Source organism: Nipponia nippon, unplaced genomic scaffold, assembly GCF_047370975.1.
Source record: "Nipponia nippon isolate SJK-2023a ecotype South Korea unplaced genomic scaffold, ASM4737097v1 scaffold_13, whole genome shotgun sequence".
NCBI classification, from domain to species: Eukaryota; Metazoa; Chordata; class Aves; order Pelecaniformes; family Threskiornithidae; genus Nipponia; species Nipponia nippon.
The window spans coordinates 3593750-3617353 of record NW_028262324.1 but is presented as its reverse complement, the minus strand read 5'-3'; the positions used below and the strand labels follow the sequence as shown (position 1 = coordinate 3617353).

The window sequence follows — 23604 nt, the reverse complement described above, 5'->3', positions numbered from 1 at the left end:
AAAGTTACCCAGTGGGGAAAAAGGTAGATTTAGATTGGATCTAGGAACTCAACAGGTGCAGTATTTGAAGTTTCCATCCAAGTAGTGGTGTCAAGTCAGGCTGTCATTGCCTGCAGAGCTCAGAATGGGTGTCGTAGTACACAGCCCTGTTGGTTTTCAGCAGGAAAATCTTGACCGGAAAATGAGATTCAGTAGATACCATGAATTTCTAATAAGAATTTAACATCATGCATATAACACTGTTAGGTTCTAAATGAACTGCAGTCCGCAGGAAATAAATCTATATGTACTTTTTGGACAATTTAGTAAGAAGTATTTACACAGGTATCCAGATGGGCTCAAAAAAGTACATGGGAATAATAGTCTTTGTAGATACTGGGGATCCTGTTGCTGCTTAATATCAAAAAGACCAAGAAAGTTGTGATAAAATACTACAAATTATGTGTATGTTAAGTGTACTAAGCATATGTGTTTGATTAAAACACAGGGACGTATACAGTGGCTCAAAGGCAACATATTTCAAGCTACTCAAAGAAATACTTTGTTATTGAACACAACTGTCAAGTTATTTGCGTAAAAATATTTGTCAAGTTTCAGTGACTATCAGATGTTTACTTAAATAATGATTAGACTTTTGTGTAACGATGGATCTAGTTTAATAATCTTGAATTGCAACTGCATGGTTTGGGATTTTTTTAAGCACAAATACTGTCTTGTGTCATAAGCCAGTCACTAGATTCATCATGTTATGGAGAAACATCTTCTATTTGGATTAAATTAGTATTTTATCATGGAGACTTAGGCGCCTTCTCTGAGTGCTGGTACTAGCCACTGTTGGCAGCTGAGCTGCTTCAAGGTGGCATTTCCTTTTCCGGAAATACAAGTCAGTAACATTCAGCTAGAAAGTGTCCACCCAAACAGTACAATACCCCTGAAAAAGAGGATGCTGATAGTAACTCCCGTGCTTAGGTTACTGTAATTATAAAAGGAGTTAAGATAGGCAAACAAACATTGCCTGTTTTAAAGAACAATCTGGTCTAATTTAGTTCCCATGGGAATGAGCAGTTGATAGTGATCACAGCTGGTAAAGATGTGGGTTGGAAAGACTGAGGCTCCTTTCTCCTGTGCCAATACACCTCCACAGGGGTCTGCATCAGCCTCTGCTTTTGCAGTTTTGAGCTGCTCCTTTTGAGAAATTCTTGTGCTGCCATACTGCGTGGTAGCTTGTGAGATGGCCTTAATTATTTTCTGAATTCACTGTGCCAAATTCCATCCTTGGCTATACTGCAGTACACCCAGAATAGCATCACTGACTTCAACAGCACCGAACACTGTTGAAACTGAGCTCAGCAAAGTTGAAAATTCGATGCAAAAATAGCTCAGCCTATAACCTTTAACATATTCTGAGTTTAGAGCTGTAACGTTGATTTCTTAACTGTGCAAATAAGTGACCATATGGTTAGAACACAGTTATGCAAAAACCAAACTGCTTAAGAAACAATTCCTCTTCAGACATCGGTTGCTTTTTGGCATTATGTTTAATATGTGTTTTCTGTCACAAATATAAAAGGTAATAATCCCTCTCCAATTTCCCAGAAAATGTTACGTATACAAGACACATGGAAGTTTTACACAAGTTGCAGAGATCATAAATGTTGGCTAATAATGTAGCTGCGTGCCTACTAATGAGATATTTAATTCTGGCTCACATGTAAACTGCTTCTAATACTCTAGAAATTACGTAATAAAAAATATTCAGCTATTTATCTTTAATGATTAAGCAAAGAGTCCAATATATTGAAAATAAGTATGTGCTCAAACTACATGGAGTTCAGTACTTCCTAATAAAGTAATATTTTCACCAAAATACTCTGGCAGCTGTCTTGCTGATGCCAAAGGCAATTCTAGAGTGTCTTTCAGAAAGTCCTCATTGGTTCAACCTTTAGGGTCCAACTGGCCCAGCAATTTAGATTTTTATGTCAGTTTTAATTAAACACAACAGCAAGAAGATAAGCATGGTTTATTAACTTATCAAGAACAGCAAGCTACAGACACAGCTGTCTCAGCTGATGATCTCGAGGCATTGGAGACACGCAGTAGGCTTTGGGTGATGCAAAGCATTAGACACAGCAGACTATAGTGCCTGAGAACCTTGAGCGACACCAGGGTAACCACCTGCAAGTATTCCATCTCAGTAGCCTTAGACTAGCCAAATTAAAAAAAAATTAAATTGAACCTTATTATGAACCTTGAGCCATCCATCCACCTACCTCTCACGAATGAGGCTGCATCCAACAGGTATCTGTTGCATCCTTGGAAAGGGAGAGGAGGCATAACGGAGTTTGTAGTCTGTGTCCCTGTTTTAAAATGCACGTAGCGGAGAGAACTAGGCAAAAGTGAAAAAATGTGTTCAGAGACAAACCAGAATTGGAAAACAAGATCAACACAAAATAAAAGTAGAGAACAAAGGGTACCCTGGAAAAGGACTGTTGTTCAGTTTTTAATGTCTTCATTGTATCTGGAGAATGCAGAATTAGATAATCTATGAGGATAATCACGTGTTGTTAGAGGGATTTTTTGTGTCTGTTGACCATTACATATATCAGACATTCATGAGAAAGACAGCTTTTGAAAACAAAAATTTTAATCCTAATTTTGTCAAGTATATTTAGGCATATCAAAGCATGTTTCTGTTGACAGTCTTGATACCGAGAGGTGGCAGACTTTTTGACTTTTGTCTTGCTGCCCCTTCCAAGGAGAGCTGATGTTGCAGTAGCTGAGATGAAGTTTATTATTAATTTAATTATTTAATTGCGTGTAGTCACCAACCTAAAATATGCTTTCCTTAAATCTCTATCTACCTGGTTGGAGATATTTTTATTTTTAGTCATTGGGTTTTAACAAGATACAGAATTTTATTTTTAAAATAAGTTCTATATTTGAAAACAATGCTCAGGCATGCATAATAAGTAGCAATTACTTTTTCAGAAAAGTCTTTACTGACCACTACCTCTGAACTCCTTTATTGTCAGTATTTAGTCCTAAGAGGGTTCTTTAGCATCTAATAAATCATGCTTATTGCACAAGTAGTTGTATATCTTGAACTTAAAATTTTGATGAGTTTTTTTCCAGAGGGTGTATACAGAGGCTGCTTACTGGAATACTGCCATTTCCATGAGAGAGAGGCATTTGGCAGCAGTTTATGCCACAGGTTAAATCAGGTGAGGAAGGTGTTTGGTATTCTGCTGAATCCTTGATCCGCCTTGAACAGCATTGGTGAGAGGCTTTGAACAGAGGCTTACTAATGTCCCTACAACTCATTTCTGTGGGCTTTCTCTTTCAAGGCTCAGCTGTAATAAAGCTCTTGAGTGCTAAGAACAAGATTTGCAATATCTTTAAATGAAGATATTATGTTGAATTATGGCCATTCCCCCTATTTTGTTTATTTACCCATTTAATAATGGGAACTTTATTAAGTGTTTAAATCAATTGCCTCCATTTTACTGAAGTGTTAAGATAGTGATTGATAGGATAAATAGTTGTCAGGCTACTGGCATTAAAAAGCAACAAAACCTGTTCAGTTTCCAGGGTTTAATGTACATTTTCATCAGTTTTAAAAAATGAAGATGTAACGAAGAAAGCATAATTCAAGTTGTAGAGAATTCTGGTCTATTGTTTATAGAGAATGATATGTTTATTATTACAAGATTCCTTTACCTGATAGACTGGAAAAGCTCCACTGCTAATGGAGCCTTTTTTTTTTTTGGCACTGCCGAAAAATTTGTACTGTATTTATAAATAATGGAATAAGGACACTCTTGAAGTATACTACAGCAGTGACCTTAGCCACATTGAATACTGGCAATGAATCTATTAAAAAGTTTTTTCACTGTTGAGTTTTATAGAATTGTTTCTGATTCCACAGCACACATCATTTTTTGTTTCTCAGTGAACCTAGGCTTACAATTGTGGCAATTGGTCTTTCATTAAACACTTATGAAATGTGGGAAGAAAATTCTAGAAATAACTGTGGAGCCTAGGGATAAGCATGAGACGTGCAGAACGGTTGCCAGATGGCTATAACTGTAGAGCAATGGCTCTCTTCTGAGATTTGATGAACAATGATTTCTGCTTTGTAAATCAAAATTTGAGCTTGTTGGTGAAGAGGAAAGGTGATTTGACTACTGATGCTATTCCAGCAAACGTCAGTTGCAAATGTTCTTCAGATGATTTATAAGGAGGGAAGGACTGTGCGCTAGAGATGCAGGTGGAAGGCAACACTGGACATCACCTTGCACCACTGAAGTGAGAAGTTTTGTCATGAATCTTCGTGATAAACTGTGCAATCCCTGTTATAGACTAGAATTATTAAATGTCAAAGCTTTCAGGAACTGTCTGATCCAAAGTTTAGAACAAGCTTTTGGGGCATCTTGAGGTGTAGTTAAGTATCACTGCTGTGTTTGTGTTTACACAGATGTGGGTTAACCTTTATGTGCTGATTTTCCACACTGAATCTAACAGGTTCCCATATTGAATACAGGCTACTAGAGACCACTCCAGCCTGTAGCAGAGGCCAGAAACTAGCAATAGAGAAAGGGCTTTTTTTTTTCTCCTATTCTTTCTGCCTTGTCATTTCTGTAGTGTTACCGTCAGTTGTCTTGCAGTGCAAGGATTTCTAGCTCAGTGATCATGCCTATGCAAGAAATTGAGACAGCAAGAAGTCCCTCCTGTGCTTAAAATTTTTCTCTTTCCTCTACTGTATTGGATACTATCACTCTCCCAAGTGCTGCTTTTCATTGCTATTTTTATGAGAGTTCTGCCTTCACATTTCAGTTTAATTTTCTTCGGGCCAATGAAAAAATCCCCATTTGTCACTGAGGAAATTACGAAGTCAGAACCTGAATCCTGCATGTTAGCTTTATATTGCAAATATGTCAATCTCTATCATTGGCTGTCCTTGCTAAATGTCACAGAATTGTGTGACCAAGTGCTATACTTACATGTTACATTATAAGAAGAATGCTTTTAACAATAGAACAGGGAAGAAGCTATTTTCACTTGATGATTTAAATATTCTTGTAAAGTTAAAAGAACATCCCTTTAACAAATAGGGTCCTTCCCTATGCACGAAGTCAAAAAAGCAGCATATAGAAGTAACAAAAATGGGCAAAGAGATTTTGGGTGGATCGCAACATATGTTGCTGGAACAGCTATAACCCAGACTGGACCACAAAGCTGCTGGACTCTGAATGCCATCTCTTAATGAAGCTGGCTGTCTGCTGTTAAGAAAACCGGGGTTCTGAAACTTTTGACAAAACGTTTAATCCCTGAGTCCATGTTTCACAGCCTCTTGCAGAAATCCCATTATCCACCTTAAAGCCCTCTCTGCTAATTAGGCCCTTGTTGGCTTCATCAGTCATTTGATCTCTTGCCATCTGGATTTTGTAGCTGAAGAGGGCTTGCTGACTGATCCACCAGCATGTAAAGAGGCAAACCACTTAAATATGGTTTTTTGTTTTGTTTTGTTTTTTCCCTTTGTAATCCATGATATATTTTAATCTTGTTTCTTCTGTCAGGGGTAGTTTACTGTTTCCCATTTTGGATGGTAAAGCCCCTGCAGTAGATGTCGCTTACTTCAACATTTACTTCAGAAGTGAATAAAGGGAAGCTGTCATTTGGCTGGAGGCCATTCTTGGGTTGTTAGCATCTTTCACTGTCTGGATCACCATTGTTCAGACCTTGGAAAACATTTGTAAAAGGAGGGTAGTTTGGTAACACCTGGTAACAGTGTCTGGATCCACTGAAAATGCCACCAGTCATTTATGGCACAATCAGTGGAATCAATGAAAAAGTCTGCAGTTTGCAATTATGAAACTGTGGGAAACCTGGTTTCCTAGTTCTGAGTATTGTCCTATAATTATTTAGTTTTATATAAAGCAAAAGAGTTACAGACTTTGCCCCTCCCAAGGACATTTGGAAATATGCAAATAAAACCCGCTTTTGTTACACACCTAGTCTTTCAGAAAAGATTGATAAAGCATTTATGCCACAATCTTCACTTTCTTTAAATAATTACAGCAAATATTGGTGGTCACTGAAGTAATATGGGATCAGTCTTGTTCCCAGAGAAGATTTTTCTTACAAAAAAACCCCAACAACATAATTCTTTTCATGACATTAATTTCCAGGAGAAAAGCTCTTTACAAATAGTAGACCATCTCTTTAAAAAATACTTTCCTATTATCCAGCAATTTCCCAAGTGAATGACTTGTCCTCATGAATTATACTGAACTCAACTTGCAGTTCATATTCATATTTATCTGTGAATCAAACTCTCTTTATTTCACTAATTAATTCAGTATGACCCACATTTGAGAATTAAAACCCATGGGTCTGATTTTGTCCTAATACTTGAAAACTGGATAGCAGCTACGAGATACACCTTGTTTCATTTTGAGTTTGTACAAATGCTGCTCTCTGTAGTACATCAGTCAGGGGGAAGAGATTTCTGAGCCTTGTTCAGTTGTTATACACTAGTATGAAGAGTAGGGATATAAAAATGTGGGAAGTGTGAAGCAGGTAGGTAATCATAACTTTTCATAAAATAAGAACTACAAATTAAGTGGCAATAGCTTAAAGCAAGTGCATGGAAGTATTTATTTCTTTTCCCCAGCGCAATGTATAATTAAACTATAGAGCTTGTTGACAGAGTCTTATTCCTGAGTGACTCAACCAAAATTATGGGAGGAAGATCAGTCTGTGCTTTATCAATGAAAGGGGTAGATGCAGCTCGTGACTTTTAAAAATCTTGATATAGCTGTCTGTCAGAAACTTGAAATGGTAAAGTCTACTTCACAGTACCCTGATTCTTATGTTCTGCTTAAAGTGGCCACTTTGTCACTGCTGGAAACGAAGTGTTGAGATAGATGGACTTTTTTCTTATATTGTCCTTCAACATATTTTTTCATACTTAGTGTAGCTGCTTTTCAGTATCTGTTCTATGGCATTCAGATTGACTTGACAGTATTATAAATATGTGCTTTACCAAAAGATATGCAGAAACAGAGTATGTGGAGACCTAACTAGGAAAGGCATCAGCTTGCTTAGCTGGCTGGCATAGGTGCCTCTTGCTTGATCTGTCCTGTAAAAATACTTGTGACAAAGGACTTTCAAGTCAGTATATGAGACAGTGAACTGGCTCTGACCCTAATCCTAGTCCACTGGGAATGAAATATGGGAAAGAGTCAAAGCACTCTTGCAAAGGAAAGTCACACCTCGCAAATCTATTGGAATATTTTTAAATAATAATATAATAAATAATACTTTTTTAAAAAGAAGGCAAGTAAATTGGATTTTGTTATTAAAATGACTTTCAAAAACAATGGAATGGATTTGCAGAAGATGTTTGAGATGACTCTTCCTTGAAAGAAGTGAGGCTGCAGTAGAAGAGACAAGGTGCTCCAAAGGTGAACAGATAAGAGGCAAAGACAAGCAGTAAGCTCTCAGCAGGGGAGGCTGCCAGCGGTGTCCCCCCTGGGGTCTGAGCTGCGGTTGGTGCTCTGTGACATACGCATGATGACCTTGAAAGGATGGTGAAAAGTATGGTGAGAAATCACACCTGTAAAGTTGCCAACGTAATTAATGTTGTTCTAAACAACTTTGTTCTCCTTGACCGTGAACTGTCCTTTGTTTTGATATTCATCCACACAGACTGTGTGGCAGTTTTTTCTTGTGTATTGGGGATTCATAGTAGTAGACTTTTCTTCTCATGTATCATTTAAAACTGCAAAGATGTAGATGCATTCACTTACATAGGTTAAAATGACTGGGGAAAATACTGTGTTTTACTATTTTGATAAGCATCCTTCTTAGAACATCTTGGTTTTGTATCCAATTAGAACAGCTTAATTTCCTCAGTATTTTTAATTAAATATAAAGTTATCTGAGCTCTCTTGGTACTGTAGTTGAACTGCAGAAGAATAAGTCCTATGCGTCTGCTGGTATCAGAGGCAGGACAGAGCTTCACACATTTCCAAGTTGGGGTGGTATGATCTGGATGGGTGGTGGCAGTTAGATGCATCAAAGCAGCTTGGATGGCAGCTCTTGTTTGCAGATGGCATCAAACTGGAGGAAACAGTTGGTACAATTGGGGTAAGGCCACCATTTAGAGATACAGACACAGAAGAATGGGCCGATGAAATTTGATATGGACCAATGCAGCAAAACCTGGGCAGACAGGCTGGGGACTAACTGGGTGGGGAACAGCTCCATTGAATAGGACCTGAGGATCTTGGCAGATGGCAAGCTGAGCATGAGCCAGTGGTGTGCTCTGAAAGCAAAGGAGGCTAATGGCATCCTGGGTTGTTTTCACAGGGTCATAGCTAGTAAACAAATGGAAGTGGTCCCCCTTTCATTGCCACTCATTGATTCATTGCCACATTGGATTGCATTGAGCATACTGGACCCATTTTTGAGTGTCATATCAGAGAGACTGATGAACTGGAGCAAGTTCAACAAAGGCCACTGAGTCTGTGGGGCTGGAGCACTTGCCCTGTAAGAAGCAGCTGAGGAGTTACCAGGGACTGTTCAGCCTGGGGCAGGGAAGGCTGTGGTGGGACCTAGCAATGCCCCCCAGGTATGTACAAGGAGACTATCAGGAATATCTAGTTGGGATCTTTACTGCAGCAAGTGATTGGAGAATGAGAGACCAAGGGTCTAAGTTGAAACGAGAGGTTTTGGACTGAATATGAGGAAAAACTATGAGGGCTGTCAAGCAATGGAGCAGGTTTCCCAGAGGCGACGGGTAGTTCTTCTGGGAGGTTTGTAAGACTTAGCAGGTAAAAGCTCTGAGAAACCTGATCTGGCCTCGCAGCTGACCCTGCTTTGAGCAGGAGCTTGGCCTGAGGCCCCTTCCAACCCAGATTATTCCATGTTGCTTTGTTCTGCCCTAACAAGGAAGATGTCAGACTTACTTGTTGGAGATAGAGTTGTTCTTTGGAAATAAGCAAAACTGTGTCCAAAACATACTCGTGTACCTGATGGAGCTGCTGGGAAACCCATTCCTTTATTTTGGGAAGGAGTTTGCTCTTTACAAGAACATTCTGTACCTGATTCTGGTTTTCAAGGTTTTAGAAGTCTCGTTTTGCAGTTGAGCATTTTGACAGCTTTCTTTTCAAGTTTGCATTCAGTCTTTAATGGTTGCTATAATTTCACTTTTAAACAGCATAGTTCTTCAAAGCCAACAGTGAAATAGCATCAACCGAGGTCTGTCTGGTGATCACGAGGGGTTCTCAGTGGCTCATTTCTTCAGCTGTCATTTGTCAGAACACACTCGTGTAATCTTAATGAACAATGTGCAAAGCCATTAAAAACTCAATTACGGCTTTCTTTTTACTGCAGACGTGAGAAAATGCAATCATAAAGTGCTGATGTGTAAACACAATAGCCACCATCTGCTACAGAGTAGCATTTCAGCTCCAAAAAGAGGATATATGTTGCAGATGCATCAATAATAGGACGCTTATCAAGGCATCATTATGCACCAAGCAGGGGAAAAATTGAAATTTATGGCCAGCTAGAGAGCACTTCATGGTTTAATTCCCCAATTTTCAGTGGTATGTTTAATAACTATGAGAGAGTGTCGTTTTATGTTCCTGTCGTTTGAACGGATTTTTAAAAATGAATTTATTTACCGTCTTCACATCCTCATTGCTTCTGACTGATCTGAACATAACATTCATTTTTGGTTATTCAGGACAAAACCAGCAAGATATTAATTAATCTAACCTATTGATCAGAGCACTAAATTTAATGGACCTGATATTCAGTCTGCTTTAATAAGCATATACTTCTGTGTCCAGTAAATATAACGAAGAGCTTTTACACAGCGTAGGGAATTTTTTCCTCCAAACTCATTTTTTTCAGTTCAGTGTTGACTTTCTGACATTTGAACTTTCTGGATGGAGGTAAACAGAACAACGAGGCTAAATGATTTTGTTTCCTACCATTATTATTTTTCGAGATTAGATATGCAATGGTCTAAATAAGAGTTTCTCCAAGATACCTTTTGTTTTATTCAGATTCTTGCCTGGAGGCATTTAAGTGGCTTTCAGTCATCCATTGATCAATAATTTCCATTTGTGACATGTTAATTCATTCCCTAGTTCTTTATATGAGTGGAAAGTACAAGTGGTTTGTTGGTGCCAGACCAGATTGTATCTCTTTTATTTGCACATATAGGCCTATAAATTGAGAATAAGTCCCATCAGCTTTAATTCTGTGTTCAGTCTAAAGAAGGCTGTCAGACTCTGAATCACAATATGTCTATTTTTATTAAGGATAATAAGGAAAGCAATACTTGTCCTTAAAAGGCTGTTTTGAATTTTTTTTTTTTCTGTTGGGAGCAATTTTCATGATCTCTCACCTCCCTCTAAGTGATGTATCCTGCCCAGACAAGCTTCACTGGACATGGACATTTATATTAGGACAGGGGATCTCAGCTGTTGATCTTGGAGCATGCAGAGCAACCTTTTGAAGGCCCTAGAGGACAGGATACCCATTGAAGTTCCTGCTGTGAAAAGAAAAAATTAAAACGTGTACGGATGGGTATATTTGGAGGACATTTTATATAATACAGGGTATAATTTATTCACAACTGAATTTCGTAAATCGACGTATTCTTGTATCTGATGTCAATTATAGCCTCGACAAAACTCCCTACACCCCCTACACTGGCCAGGCTTGAGGTGTTGTGCACCGTGCCTTGGCCAGCCCCGGGAAGGGTTTGTTGTGGAAGCTGCCACACTGAGTCTCTGCAGAGATAAGGAATGTGGTGTAGTTAATAGATGACAACTGATTTAAACAAGGTGTGAGTACTTTTCTCTGACAGAGATGGTACTATAAGTGGAAATTTCTCATCTTTTCCACTGTCACATAAAATAATACCTCATATCAGGACTTTATTAGAGACACATTTTTAGAGTGTTTTCTCTTGTGTCTCTAGGCATACTGTATTAAAAAAAATCATAAGCTATAAATAAGAAGCTATGAAAACTTGCATATGCCAATTGTTTGTAAGGCTATTCTTTTAGTAACTAAGACGAGTTATTGTTATGTGCTTTTTGGTGGATGGATATTTTGCTTGCTCATGTTGTCAGTCACTAGATTCAGGTTCTGTGCTCTCTCTAGCATTGTCAGCAGTTGCACAAAAGGCCATTGTCATACAGCGAGTAGCTTGTGATTCATTTTTTTTGTGGGTGGCAAAAAATAAAATTGTAATTATTGCTTTGAACTTTTTATAAAAGCCGATGTTTTTTCTCCCAGAGGAAAGCTAGTTATTTTTATACATGAATCTGTAAAAGTGAAATACTCCCTAACTTTTTGTATCATTGGAACACTTACCTACCCCAGTGCAGTTCAAGACCATATTGTGTTAGACACAGTACAACTTCAGAGTAGTTCTTTAGGGTAGGAATCCATGTATTATGCCCCCAGAAGTGAAATGACGTGTCCTATGATCTAATCAAAGACGGTGCAAAAATGAGTTTTCCTAGGTTCCTACCTGGTGTAGCAGGCACTTGGTCAAAAACCTTGTGGATGCACAGGAGCTCTGTTTTTCTTTACCGAGTGTTTTAATTGACTGTGCCGTCATCCTCAAGTACGAGATCTGGCAAATGTAGAACTTGTCTTCGTGGTATCTTGTACTGTTTCTCAAAATGGCATTGAAGTGCTGCAGGCAGTGCATTTCACAGCAGCTGCTATACTCCTCTGTAGTATACTACTGTTACTCAGCAGTTTTACAGTGGCTTTCCTCCCAAATTCTCAGTAGAAGAGTAGTTCTTGTGACTATTCTTGCTTTATTTGTAAGGGAAGATAAGGCAGACTATGTGTACTGACAGAGGTCAGGGAAGTGAGTGTCATAATTAGTCTTAGAAACCAGGCTGTCAGGTTTCCAGCCTGCTGCCTTAGCTGTCAGGCTGTGCTGCCTCTTCAAGCCTGTTGGCAATTGTGCTTTCTGGTAATAAATTATCCTAGGTCATAGCAATAGAATCCAAATCTCAGTTTCTCAAGACTTTAGCTTATTTGGGTGGATTTTTAAGAATAGTATGTATACAGTACTTGGTGAAGAAGGGGATTTTGTGGTTTACTGGGAGCAGAATTAGATCAACAGTGAGCATTTGTCGGGATCCCATCTTAATGGACTTTGATTATTAGAGAGAAATTGAAAAGTTTGGATTCAGCTCTTGTGTTTCCTTGCTATGAATCTGGAATTTCTTGATTTGGGGCCATTTTGATTTTCAGCATATGAAAATGAAAGATAGGATTGCCAGAGAGCATCATGCCTATAAATTTTCTTATTTCTTAGTACAGCATCTTCCCCAGCTGTGCTTGCATTGTGCTGGAATTTTACAAGGTCTCTAGAATGTGTGATTTTTTTTCAAAAGCTTGACTTCCTTCTGTGTCCATGCTTTTCAATCCTTTACAAAATGCATATATATCATATAAACACAGGGAAAAAACATTTTTGTGGGAGAAAGGTGCCGGTATCTGTTGATATAAATTTAGAATATATGGCTGTTCACTGCACAGAATTGATCAAAATGTTTATCTGGCTCATCCGAGTGTCACATTGCTATGGCACGGAATAGGGGAAAGTCAATAGGTTAGAAGTGAGGCAAGGCTTTTCAAACTCAATCTTCTGTGAACTGCAAGAGGCCAGCAGAGAAATACATTTGTGGCATGCCTTGGCAGCAGCATCGGAATGGAGAGCGTCAAGAGGGCTGCATTTGATTAAAAATTATCATGCCTGGCTGCTGACACACAGCTTTTTTGTCCCCCAATCTTAGTATTTTCTTCAGCTTTTTCTGAGTGTGAGTGTCTGCACACACATAAAGGAGATCCTTTAAACAGAATTGAATCAAATAACTCTCATAATGTTTTTCCTTATTGCTAACATTTGTCACCTTGATGCATCTGTGAAGAGATGACTTGAGACACAATGTGCTGTAAAATAACTGCTTGATGAATCAAAATGCGAGTTCAACATCAAGTGCCATGGTTAATATGATGCAAGCTTCCAGGTTAACAAACTCATAAATTGCCTTTAGTGTATATATTTCCCTCCCTACATTCAGACTGTCCTTCCCTCCTAGAAGAGTAATCGTCCTTGTTGCATTGTTTCTAGTTGAGATGCTGCTGTTATGCTAGCAAGCCTAATTCATTTGGACTCTGAAAATAGGGGGTTTTCTTCACACATTACAACCTTCAAAAGTTTATAGTGCCAAGATGCAGGGTTCACAGGTATGGATTGGCACAAAGTGGGTAGGGGCCATGTAGGTAAGCATCAGCTGAGAATTTGGTCCATTGTTGTAGTTTTTGTATTGAATGTGCCTTTGAGGGACTGTATGCGGTAGGAGGGCCTCGTTGCTGCTTGAAGTGTGAATGTGCTTTTGTTTTAAGTGACTGTTTTATCACAAGGTTATAAAATAATAAAAGCAAAATAGTGTTTTTATTTTGATTTTTTAAGTTACCTAGTTAAAGTGGTTCTAGTTGGCCCTGAATCTGTTTGTGTATATACCTGGCAATTTTTAATATCCTTTCTTTCTGTTACCTAACAACAAGCATTAAATAGCTAGTTTGAGTTCTTCAGATGAATATTTTGTTTTCTGGCTTCTAAGGGTATCACTGACTTTTCTATTAGAAATGTTTTTATTGAAAAAGCCAAGCAAAACCACTCTTTCTTCTCTTTTTGCTTTCCTCTGTAGGCTCCTTCATGATGGTGAACAGCTCCGGGCGGGCATCTGGGCAGAAAGCTCACTTGCTGTTGCCTACGCTGAAGGAAAATGACACGCATTGCATCGACTTCCACTATTACTTATCCAGCAGAGACCATTCGAGTCCTGGCTCGCTGAACGTCTACGTGAAGGTGAATGGAGGACCACAGGGCAATCCCATATGGAATGTCTCAGGGGTTGTTACAGAAGGATGGGTGAAAGCAGAACTTGCCATCAGTACGTTTTGGCCACATTTTTATCAGGTAGGAGTTTATAATATTTTTCTCTCTTTTTCCTTTGAATGTTTGGCTAGGAATGAGCTAAGCTATTGTTAGCAATAGGCATTCTGAAAATCTAATTCCCCCCTTGCCCCACGAATTTTTCCTATCAGAATGAGTTTACGTATACCATTTTTATAGCGAGAGGGTTATATAGGCATCTTGGCATATTTCTTCCTGTTTCACCCTTTTCCTTCAGTTGTTGTCAGGTCACGGAGTGATGGATAGACTGCTGGGAGTCAAATTATTGGCAAGTTAAGACCCACTTGTTTATCATGAAATTAGCACATAAACAGCCTTGTATTGGCACTTTCCATGGCACTATGTAAATGTAAATTAAACTGGGTGTCTAGATGTGTAACTGTATCTGTACATAAATTTGCCTGAACTATTTTTGGCCCTTGGTTGGTTCCATAAGAAGAAACATTTGTTCATTCAGCTTTGCATCTGGACTTTTCCTGTGCCCATATGAGGCGTCTAAGTACATAAGCTACTAATAAAATCTTGTGCCCTGTTATCAACGTGAGTATACTCTTCACCATATCCTCCATTCCTCCTCTTTTTAGCACTGCTAGTAACATAGTTTTACTTGCTCTGTTAGAAGATTTGTGTTTTTTAAAACAAGCACAAAGTTGAGGAATGTAATGGGTAAGCTGCTTTTTGGTTGTATTAATTTTGCAGCTACTTATTAGTTGTCCGCTTAAAACTTCATGTGGCAACTTTGCAGTCATTGTTTTAGTTTTAATTAGGTAAGCTCGCATGCAATAGACTCACATACTTCTTGTTAGGTGTTGAAGGCATGTTTTTGTCTTGTTTTATATTCAAGACAAAAAAAAAAAAGCCTGGGAGGTAATTGCACCATAAACCTTGCAGGGAAAGCTGATGTACATATGATACTAATAAAAGACACGAGTGAGATAGAAATTATGATAGAATAAACTATGAAAAGGCAGCAAATAGTCTGTGGATAGAAAGCAGCAAGTAGAAAAGCTTGCTGATTTTTTTCCTTTTTTGCTTCTAATAACTGGGTAGGAGGTCTATAAAATCTGAGCTGAAGTAGAATGCTTTAATGTTCTGCCTCTGAAAAAGAGTTGGGGATATCGGCAGAGTGCATAGAGCACACTATGCAGGGTGAGAGGAAGGGATAAAGAGATGCAAATGCGTGGAAAGTGGTGTTTTAAGGGCTGTGCACAACTTGTCACTTGTTCTGAAGTCATATGAAAGTGCTTATACTCCATTCATATTAACATGAACCTGGTCATGAACCAAAATTTTGCTTTAGTAGGTGCTTCACAGAGATAACAAATGACCTTTCACCTAGATAATCAGTGCTTGAAAAAGCTGGAAAAGGCAGTCTGGTCTCACACTAGGAGAGATCCTACTCTGGAAATACCAATAGATGACTTCCTGAGCCTTACTTACTTCTTTTGCAAGTCCTTTTGCAGGTCAAGTTTGTTTTTCCTGAGCAAAAAAATCCTTTAAATCAAACAAGATTTTTTCACTGCAGCACAAAAATGAACAGATTGGAAGCCAGCAGTAACTGCCTAGGAATAGTTCCTTCCTAGAAAATGCAAGGCTTTTCTTTTTTACTTTTTAATGGATGCGGGTGATGCTTCCTTCTGCTTATATTTGTATTCTTATTCCTTAAGTGTGGCTTTTGAAATCTGAGATCTGTCCCACTATTATGGGAGTTTAAGAGACTGATCTATTATCAATCCCTGATTTTATAAACCATCTTCTGTTGATGGTCTGTAATCCTCTACATTTAATCAAGGTTTTTACAAAAAAAAAAAAAAAAAAGAAAAAAAAAAGAGAAGAAAAAGAAAACTTTAAACTTGCAAAAGTGAAGAGGAACACACAATGAAGGACTTAGACAAAATTATTGTTATTTGGCAGCCTAAAGTAACACTTCTCACTCAAGGAGCCCAGAGGTGACAGGATGACAAAAGCTTGGGTGTACTGTTGCCTAGGGAGTGTCTCATTTCACACTCACAATCTAGGATGTGCCATCAGACTGTTATTTGTCAGCTTTAAATCAAAATTGCATGCCCGGAGAACTCTTTGTATGCAAGAGGCCTGAAAGCATGTTCTGTATTTCAAAAGCACCAGGTAACACAGGAAAAAATAGCATTTTTCCTCAATAAATGAAGTCTACGTGAGGCAAAATGTGGATTATTCTCTTAATGCACAGAAACCACACCATCTTGAATTGCAGTGTGTATCAAAAATTCAGTCAGGCAAAAAAAAAATCTGAAACTATCTGCCCGGAGTCTGAGGCTTCGACAAGTACTTTGAGCTTTGGAGACGTGACTAGTGGAAAACTAGTAACCAAGCCAAGTGCCAGAGGTCGTGTTTTAGGTCTGACAGTTCTGTGCAAGGGTCATATGAGTCACCTGGATCCAAAAGCACTCTGCTGACATATAAACGTGGGGATGGTGGAGATTTATAACGTCTACCCTAGAGTAACTCGTACTTGGATTCCCGGCCTGCAAATGTTTTTTTAGTGTAGTGAGAAAAAGCCGTAATAGTTCTTGGGGAAAGGTAATACATGTAATCTTGAATTACTGCTTGCCATAAGGATGAACTTCGTCCCAGAATGCACCAAGGGCAGCACTAGAGTCTGCCAGGGAGAGTTTTTTTGATGTATAGCAAGGAACGTTATTGATCCATGCCTGAAGAAAACTGTTGTACCACAACGGATGAGCCAGGCTACATTGCTAACACAGACGTCATTGGTACATAGCAGCAGTGAAATGTAGGATTGTTTATTGGTAAGGAAACATGAAATGACTTGGTATTTTCTGTTCTCAGGAGCATTTAAGAATGTTTTTTAAGAGTAAAGCTTTGCATTTTGTCATCTGTATTAATTTCTGAGAAGCTCCTTAAATGTAAAGCATTGTTAAATGCTTATGTCTCAACCATTATACTACATTTCTGACTGAAGTTAAAAGGACATGAGAGAGATGTAGCGAAATTTGCAGAACCGGGTCCCGTAAGCACGGATTCCTGCATTTTCCTTGTGTTGGGTCTCAATCCCCTGTTTTCAGGAAAAACTGTGTGCTTCTGGCCTTCTCGCTTTGATAGGGCTGAGATGCTGCAAAATACAGTAAAATACAACAATGCGGAAGTTTGAACTGGGAAATAACAAGAATATCTGACTGTAAAGCAGAACAGATAATAAAATACTCTGTCAAAACAGTATTGTGTGAATTGAGAGGAATCCTCCACTCTTCTCAGTGGATTCTGCACCAGTGTGCCTAGGTTTTTTAGGAGCTGAGTCGGTTGTTACCAGCTTAAGTTATATTGTGCTGTATTAAAGACTCTGTATGTGTTGGTAATTAACAGAAGACAGTTCTCTATGTATCGGTGCTTACTTTTGCCACGCACTAATAGCTAATGCCAATGCCTTGGAGAACTTTTCTTTCCAAGTTCTTGGCTTGCAGGAAATTGAGAATTAGTTTGAGAATTAGTTGAGATTTTGTAGCTGAAATGTTGCACTTTAATTCCAGTCTGAAGGGAGTTGCAGTACTTTCTTACATGTCTTTTATAGTAAGTGTAACTTATATCATGAATGACATTTCATTTCTAAAAAAAATTATAACTTCCATACTAAGGACTTGTATTATAGTCTTATTTTATACAGTCCCTAAAAATCTATCAAAAACCTTGATAACACCATATGCTTGTTGATGTTTATTGGATTATTTTATCTTCCAGAGACTTGCTTCTTCCTATTGCTCCTTGGACAGCCTGTTTTCTGTCCACCCTCCTCTGGAGTAGAACTTTGTTTCTAAATATTGTTAGTGCCTGAGCTTTTCTTAGTTTATATCTTTGCCTGTTAACTTTTGTGTTCTACTTGTTTTTATCATGTCTTTTTTTCTAATGGACTTATTTCAGAAGTTCTCACATTTGGATGTGTTTTGAATTGGGACAGCAGATCTTAGGAAGTCATGGAAACATGAGTAGAAACTACATTCTGGAAGCCCAAATGCAAAGCAAAATGATTAACAGCAATTCTGTACTTACGAAGGACATACTGGTCTACTTTGATAGCCAGGGGGGCACACAGTGTTCAGCATTTGGACAGCTGAATCTTGTATTGTATTAAATCTTCTGATGAAGGAGATGAAGAGGAGACTAAACAGTGACAGACCGGGAATACCAGCTTTTATTTAGAATGAAAATAAGTGTTGAAAACTGGCCTTAAGTAGTTAACTTTGTGTTCTAGTAATGAATTTTAGAGGTTACAAATTACTGAAATACTTTCTCTAACAAAACAAGTAGCTGAACTAGAATACCCCTCTAACAGTAATAACTGTGCCAGCTGAACATGTTAATTAACTCTGTCCTTGAAAACATTATTGTATTCTCATGCAAAAATGAGCAATTTTAAACAGTGTGAACATTAGTTTAGTAAGAGGGAAGGAAACAGGGGACATCCCTTTCAAATGCAGAGGACAGCATCCATTACACTTCCATCCATTCATGTTTGGTTTTTTTTAAACAGTGAAGGGTAGCACTTCATTCCTTTGGGAAGAGAATCACTAACTTGAGAGGTAGCATTACCAAGATGTTAAGTAATCAGTCTGCATTTTAGTTTTTTCTACTGCACTTTAACATTTCTTGTTCCTCATAGAATCATAGAATATCTTAAGTTGGAAGGGACCCATAAGGATCGTTGAGTCCAACTCCCTGCTCCTCACAGGACTACCTAAAACTAAACCATATGATGAAGAGCATCGTCCAGACGCTCTGTGAACTCTGACAGGCTTGGCGCTTTGACCACTTCCTTGGGGAGCCTGTTCCAGGGACTGACCACCCACTCAGTGAAGAACCTTTTCCTAATGAACTAATTTCCCAGTCTGAACTTCCCCTGCCACAGCCCCAGTCCATTTTCTCATGTCCTGTTGCTGGTCACCAGTGAGAGGAGATCAGCACCTTCCCGCTTGAGGAAGGTGTAGACTGCAATGAGGGCACAGGCTACAACGCGTGTCCTACTGTCCTTTAATTGTTGGGCAAAATGCATTGTATTTAATACCATTTTCTCCTAAATTTTTAGTTAGCTTATTTGGCAGTAGTTAACCTAGTTTTAATGATCCCTTTATCAGGTCTTTTAGGTTTGGGTTGGTTTTTGTTTTTGTTTTTTCCCTGTACCTCCAATTTTCAGATAGCCTATATATTTATAGTAACAGGATACTTCAGATCAGGGCAGTTTTCTACGTAAAATCACAAAGCCATAGGGAAGAATGAGATTTTTTGTTCATCTGTAATTGAATATCTGTCTATTCAGACCCAAATTAGTGGAACACTTTCGTTATCCAGATACATAAATAAAATAGAAAGTGCTAGTTAGTGTACTATTAATGTAGAGAAATACCACATGTAGTTTTTAAGAATACGTGTTTTCAGACCATGTTAGTTCAATCCAGGGAAAAGCAGGAACAACTTTATTATATCTGGGAGAATCTTATTACAGTCTAGTGACTAGAATCCAGGGTCATTTGTTGCTTGCAATTTCCTTTCTAATACTGCAACCACATGCATGCCAAATCAAGGTTTTCTCCAGAAGAATCCATGCAGGGTTATTGATTCAATAAGAGAATTTTATCTCATGTGCAGCATTCTCAAACTTTCTGAGGCATACTAAGAACAAGGTGTCAAATGATTATCCGCATGCTGTTCTTGGCCCGGTGCTTAAAGTGAATATAGGTGTGTATATACACAGGGTATTTTTTGCTCTTCCAAATGAGAGAAGCACATAGTTATTTCTACTCCTAATGAATGTTGCTCTAATTTTTTGTTTTCCATATCAAACAGATTTTCATTTTGGTATGCATGTATGTGCTGAATTGCCTTGCTATCCCTTCATTATTAATGATGAAATGCCTTTAATGACTCGGACATTGGAATAAGAGCAGAATATGGTGACTGGCCAAATGACGAGTGTAGGTATTCTTTTTAAGAAAACTTTTTCTTATTTTGTGTTTCAGGTGATATTTGAATCTGTCTCTTTGAAAGGACATCCAGGGTACATAGCTGTGGATGAAGTCAGAGTTCTCGCCCATCCATGCAGTGAGCACTCTTTGTTTTTCTAAGTGTATCAATGTGTTATATACCAGGCTTTGCACTCTAAAGGAGTGATTTGCCCAATTTGGTCAGCACTAAAATGTCTTCTTGTATCCCTCTGAGACACCTAAAGACTATCAGCCTTGCATAATTACATACCTTTTCAAGTTTTGCAAAAGGCAAATCTGCTCTCAGTCTATAGCTAGCATCAGGACATCTGTGGAAGTCTCTCTTCCTCTCTTGTTGAGAGAATATAAAACTGATTGTTTTATTATTTCTGAATCATGCTGCTGTAGAAAACAATCTAAAAAGCTTCTCATAATATCCTGTGTGGTTAGCTTAAGAAAAGAAGAAACAAACAAATTGTTTCAGTATTTCCTTGGTAAAGGACATATCCCAAAGGTCTCTCTCTCTCAACAAATGTTAAACCTACTCAGCACCCCCGTAAAGATATGAAAAATAAATCTCATTCAGACAATACAGTTGCACAGGAGCAGAAACTAATACAGGTTTATTACACTGTTCAAAAATATTAGTGCTGTGTTTCTTCTATCAGAGCCATAATAAGCTTAGATTTTTTTTTTTTTTTCCAATTTAAAGAAACCTTGAGCCTTAATGTTTGAGTCTGAACTTGTTTGGTTTCCCTATGCATCTGCAGCGTAGCTTGAGGACTTTGTGTGTCTATATTGTATATGTAGTATACAGTTTCTTCTAAATGTGTTTTTTTAACAGCCCCTCTCACTAGTTCATAATTTTAGTAAGTCAGTGACAGCTGCTCACAAAAAAAATCATGGGTCATATTGATGGAGTGAAATCAACTGGTTTTCTTGCAGTACGGAATTTCAAAGCATAGCTGCCATTCAATGTGACAGACATGGTTCTGCTCAAGTTTAACAGGACATTTCTGATAACTGCAGTATGGTTAATTGCTATTTAACTAAATTATATTTGTATTTACCATGTGCTCATTGCTCAGGCCTTTGGGTGCATTTACTTCATTAAGAAATACTTACAATCTGTATTAACCAGATGTTGCTGATAACTAGCAGCATCCAAACAAATCCCCCAAATGGTCTGTGTGTGTTCCACAGCATGTTGGGTGACGACTGATCCCTTTACTGGGAAAGAGGCCGCTGAACAAACTATGGGGCAAAGCCTAGGCAAGAAAGTTGTGGGATTTAAAAAAGAGAGACGGGATGCTGTGCTACACCCCTGCTTAATCAAGTATTTAAACTGATTTTAAATTAATTTCTCCAAGTATATTCAGGTCCTTCTTGAAAATTAAGTGCATTCTTGGTGACTCAAAACTGAAATGATTCAAACAGTTCACTACTCCATTTTGAATCAGTTTGCAACCTGCAGCATAGAGAACTCATTACAAGCTGCAAGGTCTCTGCAGTCTTTGTAAATGCTTTTCCTGTCTGATTCCCAGTGTTGCTTTTGTTGTTGAGCGATAACAGCCACCAGGGTAAATGTCACCAGAATGTGTTCCATTGACTTGTACAGGCTTTGCCCCTCATATTCATTTTACAATTGTTAGAACTGGAAACACAGGGACCATGAAGCTCCTGATGAACCTGGAGGTTACCGAAATTATTGGTGTTATTTCTTCATTTCTACTTTACCTTCATAGATGACAGTATAGCAGACAAACCTAAGTATCAGCAAAAACACAGTGAAATGCCCCTAATGACACAGTAATGGAGAAAAAAAAAATCTTCCTGGTGTTGCCTTTTTTTTTGTCCTGTGAAGGAAGGCACTGGAGTATCAATTTTAATTATGCTAAAAGCTCATTGACTGTGTGTGCGTGAGCACTTGCAATCACAGGACAGCCCAACGCTCTGGAAGCTGGGCAGACCTGAGGACTGGGAGTTTGGTGTTGGTGTGACTGCGCTCACCCAGGCTACACAGCTTCGTGTTTGGAGCTGGCTTGTATCTGCCCACCTTATGCTGCAGGCAGAAATTAGTGGTATTAGCCTGCAGACATCACGTAGTACATTCTGACTGTCACCCAGAGATTGTTTTCCAGTAAACTTTGACAGAAACTACTGATCCCCAGAAAGCACGATGGTACGGAGTCACTCTCTTTCAGGAGCTGTCAGCAAACTGAGCATGTGGTGAATGCGATACAGAAGCTAGATAAAAACATTTGGCATAGTGTATGGGCATGTGTTCTCTGTTCATGTATCTACAGTAGTATAGTGTGTGCTTCATGCACACGCAGACACAGGTGCCCACATCCTTTTGAAGCTATTTGATTTAATAGAAAAAGATGGGTTGGTATGTTCTCTGAAATTACGTATTTCATCAGTGTCTAATCATATTAGAAAATGTAAAGATGAAGTTGAAAAACTCTGACCTTTAGAGTCTCATAAGGCTCTCCAGTGTGTCCTACTAAAAGTTTTCAAATGGTGCACAATCTTTCTGAAGGCCAGCAAGAACTAATTTCATTTAAAAGTGTCAGATTCACTTCTGTAATCCTTTTTGTTTTCTTGTGAGTTAATTTAGAGGTAAATGAGTCTGGTATTTAGTCAAAAAGATAATTCTCTGATCTAGTTCCTTCATGAACAAATGCAAAGTCTGCATCCTAATATCAGTGGTTTAATATTGAATTAATACTGAACTTAGTATCAGCAAAACACTGATATCAGTGATCTCAAACTAATACAGTGATACAATGCTGTCAGTTATATGAATATTTCATTTAATATCTCATTTGATATTAATGACACATTATTATTCTAAAGGCCTAGGATGTATTTGATAGTCAATAAAATACAAAGGAAAAAAAGACCCTTGTGAAAATTTGGTTTGGGTCAGTCATACAAGCTCAGAACCATTTGATTTTTTTTTTGACCTTTTTAGAAACACAGTTTTCTGAAGAAAAGAAACTACTTGATTACTCTATATAGCAAACAGTAAGAAATTGTGCTGATGGCCATGAACTTGTGTTGTTATCTGATCTAAGCCTGTCTTTAGATGTGCCAGAGCTCTGAATGATCGCTTAGGCCATCCTCTGTCAGATGCATCGTCCACCTCACTCTGCAGTGAATAGTTAAATACTGAAGGACAGCTTTATTTTGCAAAATCACTTTGACAAGGATAGGCCCTAATGCTTTGCTGAGTGTTTATGTCTGTGTTGGTGTAACACAGTCAATTACTTCCTTGCCCTACCCTTGCAATACTTTCCATCTTTTGTTAGGAAAAGCACCTCATTTCCTACGACTTCAGAACGTGGAGGTTAATGTGGGACAGAACGCGACATTCCAGTGCATTGCTGGGGGGAAGTGGTCACAGCATGACAAGCTCTGGCTCCAGGTAAAGTAATGCCTGTGGTGTTTTTTTTGGTTTGGTTTCATTTTTTTTGTTTGTTTTTTTGTTGTTGTTTTTTTTTTTAAACTTGTTTCAAGTAAAATAAGTAGATAGAAAAAGACTGGGTGGTGGGACGAAATCTTTTCATCAAGATCCTTTGCGAACTGCCTTAAATT

General features: G+C 38.3%; 1 protein-coding gene across 7 annotated transcripts in view; it reads left to right on the top strand.

The window, feature by feature from the left end:
* The window catches only part of PTPRT (protein tyrosine phosphatase receptor type T), a 472716-nt gene that overhangs the window by 168396 nt on the left and 280716 nt on the right, over positions 1–23604 (top strand). For all 7 annotated transcript variants that reach the window (XM_087749578.1, XM_087749577.1, XM_087749574.1 and 4 more), the window contains exons 3-5: positions 13764–14035; positions 20041–20122; positions 23319–23434. In XM_087749578.1, coding sequence (XP_087605704.1) covers positions 13764–14035; positions 20041–20122; positions 23319–23434 — 470 coding nt within the window. The remainder of the gene's footprint in view (positions 1–13763; positions 14036–20040; positions 20123–23318; positions 23435–23604) is intronic.